Below are 13,026 nucleotides of genomic sequence, written 5' to 3' on the forward strand. Positions count from 1 at the left end.
CACTCTTTCTAAAAGGTATAAAAGAGAAGCAAAACAGTTATAAAACATGCTGTTCTCAAGACTTAAGTAAAGGGACTTCCCTGGTGGTGCAGTGTCTAAGACTCCATGCTCCCAATGTAGGGGGCCTGCATTTGATCCCTGGTCAGGGAACTAGATCCCACATGCTGCAACTAAGAGTCCACATGCTGCAATTAAAGAACCTGCATGCTGCAATGAAGACTGACGATCCTGCGTGCTGCAACTAAGACCTGGCACGGCCAAATAAATAAATATTTTAAAAAAAGACTTAAGAAAAGAAAAAAACCAATAGCAGATCTACTCCCACATGCCACAACCAGGAGTCCACATGCTGCAACTAAAGAACCTGCATGCTGCAACGAAGATCGAAGATCCTGCATGCCGCAACTAAGACCCGGCTCAGCCAAATAAATAAATAAATGTTTTTTAAAAAAGACTTAAGAAAAGAAAAAAACCAATACGAGATCTCTTGAGAAAAGAAAACTTCAATGGGTGAAGTGGTAATGTCTTAAAAATTTTTTTAAAAAGAGACCTTCATATAGTGTGTTCTTGCATTGGAAGAATTAATATTGTTAAAATGACCATACTACCCAAGGCAATCTACAGATTCAATGCACTCCCTATCAGAATACCAATGGCTTTTTGCACAGAACCAGAACAAATAATTTTAAAATTTGTATGGAAACGTAAAAGACCTCAAGTATCCAAAACAATCTTGAGAAAGAAGAACAGAGCTGGAGGAATGTGCTCCTGACTTCAGACTATATTATAAAGCTATAGTAATCAAAACAGTATGGTACTGGCACAAAAACAGACACATAGATTAATGGAACTGAATAGAAAGCCCAGAAATAAATCCAGGCACTTATGGTCAATTAATCTACAACAATGGGGGCAAGAATATACAATGGAGAAAAGACAGTCTCTTCAATAAGCGGTACTGGGAAAACTGGACAGCTACATGTAAAAGAAAAAATTATAACATTCTGTAACACCAGACACAAAAATAATAACTAAAAATGGATTAAAGACCTAAACGTAAGACTGGATACCATAAAATTCCTAGAGGAAAACATAGGCAGAACACCCTCTGACATAAATTGTGGCAATATTTTCTTGGATCTGTTTTCTAAAGCCAAGTAAATAAAAGCAAAAATAAACAAATGGGACCTAATGAACTTAAAAGCTTTTGCACAGCAAAGGAAACCATCAACAAAACGAAAAGACAACCTACTGAATGAGAGAATATATTTGCAAATGATATGACTGATAAGGGGTTAATATCCAACATATATACACAGCTCATACAACTCAACATCAAAAAAACAAACAACCCAATAAAAAATGGAAAGACCTAAATAGACAGTTCTCCAAAGAAGACATACAGATGGCCAAGAGGCACATGAAAAGATGTTCAACATTGCTAAATATTAGAGAAATGCAAATCAAAACTACAATGGGGGGACTTCCCTGGTGGTCCAGCAGGTAAGACTCTGTGCTCCCAACGCAGGGGGCCTGGGTTTGATCCCTGGTCAGGGAACTAGATCTCACATACCACAACTAAGAGTCTGCATGCCACAACTAAAAGATCCCGCATGTTGCAGCTAAATATTCTGCATGCTGCAATTAAAAAAAAAAAAGATCCTGCATGCTGCAACTAAAGATCCTTCATGCCACAACTAAAGATGCTGCATACTGCAATGAAGATCCTACATGAAGATCCTGCGTGCAGCAACGAAGATCTCACGTGCCGCAACTAAGACCCAGCGCAGCCAAATAAATAATAAATATTTAAAAAAACTACAGTGAGGTACACCTCACACCAGTCAAAATGGCTATCATCAAAAAATCCACAAGCAATAAATGCTGGAGAAGGTGTGGAGAGATGAGAACCCTCTTGCACTGTTGGTGGGAATGTAAATTGGTGCAGCCACTATGGAGAACAGTATGGAGGTTCCTTAAAAAACTAAAAATAGAGCTACCATATGACTCTGCAATCCCACTCCTGGGCATATATCTGGAGAAAAACATGGTCCGAAAGGATACATGCACCCCAATGTTCATTGGAGCACTGTTTACAATAGCCAAGACGTGGAAGCAACCTAAATGTCCATCGACAGAGGAATGGATAAAGAAGATATGGTATACATACACAATGGAATACTACTCAGCTGTAAAAAAGAATGAAAGTTTGCCATTTGTAGCACCATGGATGGACTTGGAGGGCATTATGCTAAGTGAAATAAGTCAGAGGAAGACAAATACTGTATGATATCATTTACTTGTGGAATCTAAAAAAATACAACAAACTAGTGAAGATAACAGAAAAGAAGCAGACTCACAGATATAGAGAAAAAACTCATGGTTATCAGTGGGGAGAGGGAAGGGGGGAGGGGCATCATAAGGGTAGGGGATAAAGAGGTACAAACTATTAGGTATAAAATAAGCTACAAGGATATATTGTACAACATGGGGAATATAGCCAATATTTTATAATAACTATAAATGGAGCAAAACCTTTAAAAATTGTGAATCATTATATTGTATACCTATAACTTACATAATACTATACATCAACTATACTTCAATTTAAAAAAAAAAAGAGAGAGAGAGGCATTGCTTTGGGGAAAATCCCCAGTGTTCTCCTTACTCATTGCAAGTAATAATAAATCCTTCGTTCTACATCTGGAAAAAAAAAAAAAAAGGGACATCTTCAACACAGAGCAGTAGTTGATGATCTTAAAGCACTCACTAGTTACTTACTATAGGCAGTCTATCCATGAGCTAGTCATGAGCTGGCCTTCTGAGTTTACCTGCAGAGTGCCCTGAAGATTTATTCCTCTTTTGTAACATTTCTGAATCAGAATTAGAACTATACATGCTGTCATAAATGTAGAATCTACTTATTGCAAGAATGAAATCACATTTCTGCCTATAAGTACAGGCCTTTTCTTAGCTGGATAACTGAGAGAGCATTATAACTGGAGCCCCTGCTTGTCTGGCTCAGACCTTCTCTCCACACAGCTGTTAGTGTAAGCTTTATAAAACTCAAACTTCACTCTGTCACCTCAAGCTTACAAATAGTTCATGGCATCCCAGTGCCTAAAGGATAAAGTCTAAGCTCTTCAGTGGGTTGTACCAGATGCTCCATGATCAGGCTTCTGTCCACGCCCTACAATCTCCTGCCACTATCTGCCTTTGCCTTTTACCTGCAGCAATGCCTGACTCCTGGCACTATCCTGGCAGGTATCACTCTCTCTCCTCTGTCTCTGCTTATACCACATCCTTGGCCTGGGATGCCTGCACATCTCTCACTCTCCCAATTTGCCTGGTTAACTCCAACTTCTCTTTCAAGATTGTTCAGATACAGCCTTTACCAGTAAGAAAGAAACAAGCAGCCTCTGGCTGCTGTCACCTGAGCTGGCCTGCCTCTAACAGCTGGGCCACAGTGTGCTCCACTGACTGTGAAAAAAAGTCACTCTATAAGAATGATGGGGCTTCCCTGGTGGTGCAGTGGTTGAGAGTCCGCCTGCCAATGCAGGGGACACGGGTTCGTGCCCCAGGAAGATCCCACATGCCGCAGAGCGGCTGGGCCCATGAGCCATGGCCGCTGAACCTGCGCGTCCGGAGCCTGTGCTCCGCAGCAACTAAACACAAATAAAATGGACACACTAGAATAACTGAACAAATCATTATTAGAAAGGTACAAGCTTCCAGGACTGAACCAGGAAAAAATAGAGAATATGAACAGACCAGTCACAAGTAGTGAAATTGAAACTGTGATAAAAAAATTTCCAGGGCTTCCCTGGTGGCGCAGTGGTTGAGAGTCTGCCTGCCAATGCAGGAGACGTGGGTTCATGCCCCAGTCTGAGAAGATCCCACATGCCGCGGAGCGGCTGGGCCTGTGATCCATGGCCGCTGAGCCTGTGCATTCAGAGCCTGTGCTCTGCAACTGGAGAGGCCTGCGTACCGCAAAAAAAAAAAAAAAAGAATGATGGAATGAGACAAATAGGCCACTCCTTAATCACCTCTGAGCACAGACAAAAACAAAATCTATGGGGACTTCCCTGGCGTTCCAGTGGTTAAGACTCTGGGCTCCCAATGCAGGGGGCATAGTTTCGATCCATGGTCAGGGAACTAAGATCCAGCATGCCGCTCAGTGTGGTCAAAAAAAAAAAAAAAAAAAGCCCCAAAAAGCAAAACATCAACAACAACAAAACAAGAAGGTATGAACCACACAAAGGCACAAAACCTTCCTCTCCCGGCTAATGTGAGTGACTACTGCTTCCTAACACAAGTCTAAGCTATAACAAGCTGCCCTCTACTCTCTCACTGGGATGCCCTGTGGTTCCTCATGGTGTGCTTTCTTCTTCACTGCAGCAAAACAAGAAACGCTGTGTTCACTCTGGCAGCACATGTACTAAAACTGGAACAATACAGAGAAGATTAGCATGGCCCCTGCACAAGGATGACAGGCAAATTCACGAAGTGTTCCACATTTAAAAAGAAAAAACAAAAGGGAAGAAAGAAAGAAGCCCCTTTGTTCAGCTACAGGTGTGTTGCTGACGGTCTCTGGCCAGAGACCATCAACACCAGAGCTTTTCCTATCTTTTCCTAGGCTGGCTGAAGACCCCTGCCTTCTCTGTACCAAAGACGTACTGTGTAACCTGTAGCACAGCATTGTTCAGCCTGTATTATATTGAAATTCTGTTCATCCATGTCTGTCTCCCTCTGGAGATCACAGGTCCCGCAGGAACCATGTCTTGTTCATTCCCTCTCTTTGATTAATTTTTTAGTCCTCAGTACCTCACAAAGAACCTAGGACAGAGTAAGCTTTTCAAAAAATGTTTAAGGAATGAACGAAGTACAGAAGATGCCAAACAATTCTTGGATCCAAGATTTAAAAGTGGAGCTTCATGTAACACAGTATTTTATGACATTTTCAACTGCAATGTCATCTGGTTTAAGAATGCAGTTTGGAGTTCTATGAAACCTAATTCCCCTAATTTCTCTTGCTTCTGAATATTCCAATTTCTGAAGCGTATGGAAAAACAGATTAACCTTAGGTTTGGATAATTTAGGCACACACTAAGCTAGCTTTAAAAAAAAGCTAAATAAACTAAAAGGTTTCATAAGTCCATAAAAAGAATGATAAAAATGAAGTTTTAGAAGAAGCAAATTGTTAATCATCAATGCTGAGAAAATGTGAGAAAACATATCAAGTTTTTAAAAAAATTGAAGTATAGTTGACTTACAATATTATATTAGTTTCAGGTGTACAAAAGAGTAATTCAGTATTTTTACAGCTTATGCTCCATACAAAGTTATTATAAAATGTTGACTACATTCCTGTGCTGTACATTACATCCTTGTAACTTACTTATTTTACCTGAGAGTTTGTACCTCTTAATCCCCTTCACCTATCTTGCCTCTGCCCCGACCCCTCTCCCTCTGGTAACCACTAGTTTGTTCTCTGTATCTATGAGCCTGTTTCTGTTTAATATTTGTTCATTTGTTTTATTTTTTAGATTCCACATATAAATGAAAAGACATAGTATTTGTCTTTCTCTGTCTGACTTATTTCACTAAGCATAATACCCTCCAGGTCCATCCATGTTGTTGCAAATGGCAAAATTTTATTCTTTTTTATGGCCAAGTAATATTCCATTGTATATATAAGATATATCAAGTTTTACGTGGCAAGACCCATTTACAATGCATTAAGTCTTTCAATCTGTTCCGTAGTGAGAAAAAGTGGGTGATTCATTTGATTAACATCTCAGAGAACACTGAGATCTCAAAGTAACTTTCTTTATTACATTGGTGATTTCTTCCAGATTTTTGTCAACCTTTGGCAAAGACCAAGTGATGCCGTATTTCTTAAAATTCAGCAGTTCATAGAGATCTTTGTAGCAAATTGTAAAACTTAAAAAGAAATGCGGGACTTCCCTGGTGGCACAGTGGTTAAGAATCTGCCTGCCAATGCAGGGGACATGGGTTCGAGCCCTGGTCTGGGAAGATCCCACATGGCGCGGAGCAACTAAGCCCGTGAGCCACAACTACGGAGCCCGTGCGCCTAGAGCCTGTGCTCTGCAGCAAGAGAAACCACCGCAATGAGAAGCCTGTGCCCCACAACGAAGAGCAGCCCCTGCTCGCCGCAACTAGAGAAAGCCTGTGAGCAGCAACAAAGACCCAGTGCAGCCAAAAAAAAAAAAGAAACGTGAGTGAGTAAATGTTTAATTACTGCCTGGTTTACTATATATAAAAATTGAAAATATCAGTAATAATAACTTAGTGGGCAAGAAAAGTCTTACACGAAATATTTTATGTTCTTAAACCAATAAAGTGACTATGAAGCCATTAACAATGCTAAAGAAAAGACTGTATATATTTTAATTTTCCTAATGTTTTCATGTTCTTCTTTTATCCCCACCAAAAGGCAAATATTTTGTCTCCATGGCTTGAGAATTTATGATAAATTATGTATTAAATTATGATACATAATTTATCATAAATAAAATTATGATAGACTATTAAATTATGATAGACTTTTATTTCTGACTTGCTATTGTGCTCAATTAAGTGAAACAAATCTTACTTTAGTTAAGTATAAATTTTTCCTGAAGGGCTACCCTAGAGGAGCAGACAGGTGTATATCATATTATATTATTATATATCACAATAAATGTGCTGTCCTTGTTAAATCACACTCGTTTAAAATACAGATAAAAACACACTAGTTTTCTAACAACTAACATTTTGGGTATAGCTATAAGATTCCTTTTGTAAATAACACATCTTATTTTCTACTAATTAAGAAGACAGAGGAGACTCACTTGATAATCATTACTCTAGAAGGTTTAAAATGACTTAGAAAAGTAATTTTTCATAGATTTAAACTAGATTTAAATAAATTTCTAGATTTTAAATTTCACAGATTTAAACTAGAAAGAACTGACATTTCTTGGACAAAACAGTACTTTGTACATTTATTTAATTTGCCTGCTCTACTTTGCCTAGAGTGTGCACAACAGAAATATCTATTAAAAAAACTGGTATCTTAATTCTGAAGAAAAAAAAGGTTCTGAAATTATTTTTAAAATGTGCCAAAGTCCTTACCTGATTCCTTAATGATGAAAGAATGTATTCCTTTTCATAGGGGGAGATTGTCTTGTGAGTTTCTGGTGTATCACTAACTAACCAGATCCATAAAATAAACCAAATGATTCCGACTATACCTTAAAATAGAAAAATAAGAGGTAAATGAAATTAGTATGCACCAACAGCAATTTTTCTGTCTTGAAAAAATTATGTAATTATAAACTTAATGAAAAATTGGTTTCAGCTTTGTTTTCAAGTTCTCATAATTCTTTAATGGGATAACTGCTATTTGTATTATTTCCTATAAATTTTTAAGAGTAAAAACTTTTAAAAAAATTGCAGTATAATTGACATATAACATTACATTAGTTTCAAGTGTACAACATAATGATTTGATATTTATACACACTGCGAAATAATCACAATATGTCTGGCTACCATCTATCACCATACAAAATTACAAACATTTTTTTTTCTTGTGATGAGAACTTTTAGGATTTATTCTCTTGGCAACTTTCAAGTATGTACCACAGGGACTTCCCTGGCAGTGCAGTAATTAAGAATCTGCCTGCCAATACAGGGGACACAGGTTTGATCCCTGGTCCGGAAAGATTCTACATGCCGTGGAGCAACTAAGCCCGTGTGCCACAACTACTGAGCCTGCGCTCTAGAGCCCACGAGCCACAACTACTGAGCCCGCATGCCACAACTACTGAAACCTGCGCGCCTAGAGCCCATGCTCCACAAGAGAAGCCACCGCAAGGAGAAGCCCGCGCACTGCAACGAAGAGTAGCCCTCATTCGCCGCAACTAGAGAAAGCCCACCACAGCAACGAAGACCCAATGCAGCCCCCCAAAAAAAGTATGTACCACAGTATCACTGTGCTGTACATTACATCCCCATGACTTATTTATTTTATAATGGGAAGTTTGCACCTGAAGAGAACAACTTTTAACCACATGACTCTGCCTATCAGGGCCTACCAGACAAACCTTTTAAAAAATAGAAGTCTACAATCTATTATTTCCACAGGTATCTGCTTTTGTTTATTGATTTGTTTTTTGTTTTGATTGCAGATATATTTCCTGCATAAATGTTTACATGGCAATCTAATTTATTAAATATGTGTATCGTCCTGCTATTGAGATTGAGAAATGAAAGGCCCTGGGACTAAACAAAGAAACAAAAAAGATTAAACCTACCAAGTGAGAGCATCCTACTTTGTCTGAGAAGAAATATTTTCAAAACATACATTTTTTATAATAAACAACACAGAAGTTTTTATAGTAAGTATAGCATTTAAGTCCTGGATTCAACAGCTGTTTCTATTGAACAAATATTCCAAAATTAACATCAGGTCACAACTCAGCTGGATCATTTTAACCACATAAACTTGAAAAACAGGTTGTCAGTAAGTGTTTCACAGCTTTGCGGTCTAGGAGATGGTTACTTCAGTGAATTGGAATATACATATTTTAACCAATTATTAGACCACTATTACATTTTGGATCTGTCACATTATAATTTAGGTTACATTTTTGAATAAACTTACCGAAGAGGTAGAAGACGTAAGTCCAATTCATATAGAAGCAAACTATACCAGAAAGAGGAAGAGAAACTACTGTCCCAAGCTGTGCTCCTAGAATAACAACAAAGACTTTGTAAACTTTGGAGAAAAATGAACAAAGAGGGGACACAGGTCTACAGCCTAAAGAAGACAGATAACAGACAACAGGGAAAAAGAAAGAGTGATTCAAATCCTATAGGAGTTGAGTTAGTCACATGTAAATATAAACAACCCATTCTCTTAAGGGATCATTTACTAGAAAACCACAATATGTAAAATGTATACATTAATATGTAGTTATATTAGTTACAATTATGTAGCTACTGATGAATTAGAAGGCATCAATCAATAGAAGACCTATTATAATATGAGCTAGTAAATGCCACATTACTAGTAAATGGGTTAGAAAGCCAAGTGTTTGGGGAAAGGCTCAAAGATGGTCTCTAAACATAGCCTACTGCACCACACCTCGTGAAAAAAGAACGAAGCTTTTGGTAATCTAATTTGCCCCAAATATATTACACACAATTGTTTCGGATAAATAAGTGGTAAAATTCATTTTAACCACCAAACAGAAGACATCTTAGAAGGTACAGTGGGAGCTAAAATAATCAGACATTGTTTCTGGTCTCAAATTTTAGTCTTATATAGGAAGTAAATATAAACAAATACTTATTACACGTTAGAAAGTGTTGAGTGTCACAGAGCAATATGGAAGTTCAAATGTAGGACAGATTACCTCTGATCTCTAGAGATCAGGAAAAGACGTAAGAAGCAGCAGTGGGACTTTGAAAAGATGGGCAAGATCTGGTCCCATAAGAAAGAAGATATAGAGGCAGGTGTAACAGGGTGAGCAAATGAATGAAAGTAGGAAAGCAGAAAGTGGGTTTGGGAACTTCAATTGGGTGAAGGAAAGGAATAGGAAGGCTAGAAAACCGGGTTGAATAGTTACTGAATATCTGCTCCATGCCAGGCACTATGTGTCAAGGGCTAGGCTGGCTAAAATGAAGTGGTGATGACCATAAAGAATCTTGACCCCTAGTTTGAGTTTAGACTATTCAACAGGCAAAGGGGAACCACTGACAGTGCCTGTTCTTGAACTTCTCATTAGATTTCTTACATCGATCTCCACATAGCTGGAAGAATCTTCTTAAAATGTACATGGGATCATGTCTCTCTCTCTCGATTAAAAACTTCTGATGTCTCCCCATCGTATTCTGGAAAAAAAAATCTACATTCCTCCCTGTGGCCTATAAGCCCTGATGTAATCTGGCTCTTGTCTATTTCTCTAACCCCACCTTATGCCATTACCCACTTTATTCAGTGTGTTCTAGACACCTACAGTGGTTTCCCATTGCTTTGAACCCTTATGTTACTTCCTGCCTGACAGCCCTTGTACGTGCTGTTCTGACTGGCTGGAATGCTTTCCTTTTTGCTCCTCGCATGACTGGTTCATTCTCATCCTTCAGATTTTAGCATAAAAGCCACCGCAGAGGGCTTCCCTGGTGGCGCGGTGGTTGGGAGTCCGCCTGCCGATGCAGGGGACACAGGTTCGTACCCCGGTCCAGGAAGATCCCACAGGCCGCGGAGCGGCTGGGCCCGTGAGCCGTGGCCGCTGGGCCTGCACGTCCGGAGCCTGTGCTCCGCAGTGGGAGAGGCCACAACAGTGAGAGGCCCGCGTACCGCAAAAAAAAAAAAAAAAAAAAAAAAAAAAAAAAGCCACCGCAGAGAGGTCTTTCTCAATAACTGTATTTAAAAGCAGTCAGGTCAAAAAGAGTTCATTCAGTGTGTGAGCTGGAAAAATTATAATTCACATATAAAAGCTCATGCTATCTTACCTACAGATCAAAATGATAGCAAATAAATGCATAGAAAACAAGGTGTCTGAAGGGAGGGGTTGAAACTCATGACCAGCTTATCAGATGATCAAATCAAATCACAATTTAAAGACAAAAGTGTTCAATTTTCCAGCTTTTTTTTTTTTTGGCTTTGTTTTGTTAAAGCATTCTCTATATCAACATCTGAAAAGGCAACATGTTTTGAAATAAATGATGGCAGATGGAGAAAATGACAGTAGTCAATGAAGCCACTTTGCTATATGCTGGTGAGCCAAAGAAGAACATTAAGAATAAAGTTATACCCCTGCAACTTAAGTTTTCCCCAAATAAAGCTCTTGACATTGCATGATTCTGCTGTGTGCCCTTCCCCCAAGGTTGATATACAGATAACAAATTGTAGCGAAAACCTTCACAAGAACAGTTATCTCACCTGCATATGAAATGCTGAGAAGCTTGCTTCTTTCAAGAGGAGGAGCCCACGAAGACCACATGGCATGCATGGCGGGAAATGTGACACCCTGGGAAGGGAAAAAGATATTTCTGACGAAATACAAGGTAGTTTTGTTCATGTTTTCAATTCAGTTGAGTATTTTGTTGCAAGAGAAGTTTCTGGATAAGACTCACGCTAGAATCAGGTTTCAGGGAGGGAGATGTCTTTACAGTGCTGAGTGCAAATACCTCATAATGAAGTACTTTCAAAATCTGAACAAAGACTTGTGGACTCTGTCAACTGATGTGAGGACTGCAAGGCAAGGGTTACACAAAACGTCAAAGAATGTACTGAGTGAGGATATAAAGGTACCCTCCCACGGTGAATTTTACTCATTTACTTTATTTATGGCCTGGATGCAATGGGAATGTTATCAACACGTAACTTTTAAAAATACTGAGCTAATACTGTGGGGTACTAGAAGAAAATTCAGATTCACCTTACTCAACAGGAAAAATGGTCCTACCAAAAAATGGTACTACCAAAAAACACTCAATTAGAGTGTTTACTGGTATTTTTTTCTTTTCTGGTGATAATTAGCCTAGTAAATGCCAAGGGGAGGGGCAAGATAGGAGTGGGGGATTAAGAGTTGCAAACTACTATGTATAAAATAAATAAGCTATAATGATATATTATACAGCACAGGGAATATAACCAATGTTTTATGATAACTATAAATGGAGTATAATCCATAAAAATTTTGAATCGTTATACACCTGAAATTTATATAATATTGGACATCTACTATACCTCAATTTAAAAAAATTCTAATTACTGATAATGGAGAAACAACACAACAGTGAAGGCAGGGAGGCTCACAGAGGCTTGGGAGAGGAGGAGATGCTACAAGGGAACAGGAAGGAATAGATTCTGGTAGATTTGCAGCAGTCGATTCACGGCTCTCCTTGGCCATTCCCTAGCTGTGTAGCCTCAGAAAGATCAGTTAACCTCTTAGAACTTCAGTTTATCTGTAAAACATATATTTTACTTAGATAAGGAGAAAAGGAACCTGTTAGCAGGGGGGTAATTTTATTTTGTAGTCAAGAAGGGTTTATTTTTTTACTTAGATAAGGAGAAAAGGAACCTGTATATATTTTACTTAGATAAGGAGAAAATGAACCTGTTAGTGGGGGGGTAATTTTATTTTGTAGTCAAGAAGGGTTTATTTGGTACACCCTTATTCGATAAGGACAAAATAAGAATGTCCAGATGAGCGACCAAAGCTTAAATTTAAAAAGCACTTGGCAATTTCCAAAGTTTTCTAGCAGTTACTATCACATCTGAGCTGTGACTGAGGTATTTAATATATTTGATTTATATTATATATTGTATTTGTATGATATTTATATTAAAACCTATGGTTCCACCGTTAGATACAGTGGAGTTATTATTCAAACTCTGATTTTACTACTCCAGTCAGTGTTTTTCCTACACAGCATGATACAAAATAACCTTTAAGCTGTATACTAAACCCAGAGGCCACTATCTTGCTTGGTTAAAGAAACGTTAAGAGAGAGCGAAATAAACCTATGCCTTGAGAAGTTCAAAGTTAGAAATGAAACGAGATCATTATTTGAAGGTGGAGTACACATGACGAAATGCAAAAGAGAAGTGGAAAGGAAAAAAAATAAGAAATTAAATTCTTAAAATTAAAAAATGATCGAAATTTTAGGAGGAGAGGAAAAAAAGATAAAAATTAATAATAACAATTTTAAAAGCAGCAGAAAGGCCAGAAGCATCACAGGACTAAAAAAAAGGCAGCTACATAAAACGCTAAATTATTTGTCTCTAAGTTAGAGGACCAGAAGAAAGAACAAATGATAAAGAAGTTCTATGAAAAACAACAAATTTAAAGGAAAACAAGGCAGTTTGACAGTCTACTGGGTAAAGTATGTTTTAGACCTGGGCAATCAATGATGGAGCTGAGGTTAACAGTGGCAAAAGTTCAAGAAGGGGGCTTCCCTGGTGGCGCGGTGGTTGGGAGTCCGCCTGCCGGTGCGGGGGAGGCGGGG

The 13,026-nt window shown here is 38.4% G+C and overlaps 1 protein-coding gene across 1 annotated transcript in view; it reads right to left on the reverse strand.

Annotated features, from left to right (window-relative positions):
- SLC17A5 (solute carrier family 17 member 5) overlaps positions 1 to 13,026 on the reverse strand; it is a 46,860-nt gene that overhangs the window by 29,216 nt on the left and 4,618 nt on the right. The window contains exons 4-6 of the mRNA XM_007458408.1: positions 10,955 to 11,042; positions 8,672 to 8,758; positions 7,138 to 7,256 (exon numbers count right to left, since the gene is read on the reverse strand). Coding sequence (XP_007458470.1) covers positions 7,138 to 7,256; positions 8,672 to 8,758; positions 10,955 to 11,042 — 294 coding nt within the window. The remainder of the gene's footprint in view (positions 1 to 7,137; positions 7,257 to 8,671; positions 8,759 to 10,954; positions 11,043 to 13,026) is intronic.

This window comes from Lipotes vexillifer, unplaced genomic scaffold, assembly GCF_000442215.2.
Source record: "Lipotes vexillifer unplaced genomic scaffold, Lipotes_vexillifer_v1.1 scaffold2, whole genome shotgun sequence".
NCBI lineage: Eukaryota > Metazoa > Chordata > Mammalia > Artiodactyla > Lipotidae > Lipotes > Lipotes vexillifer.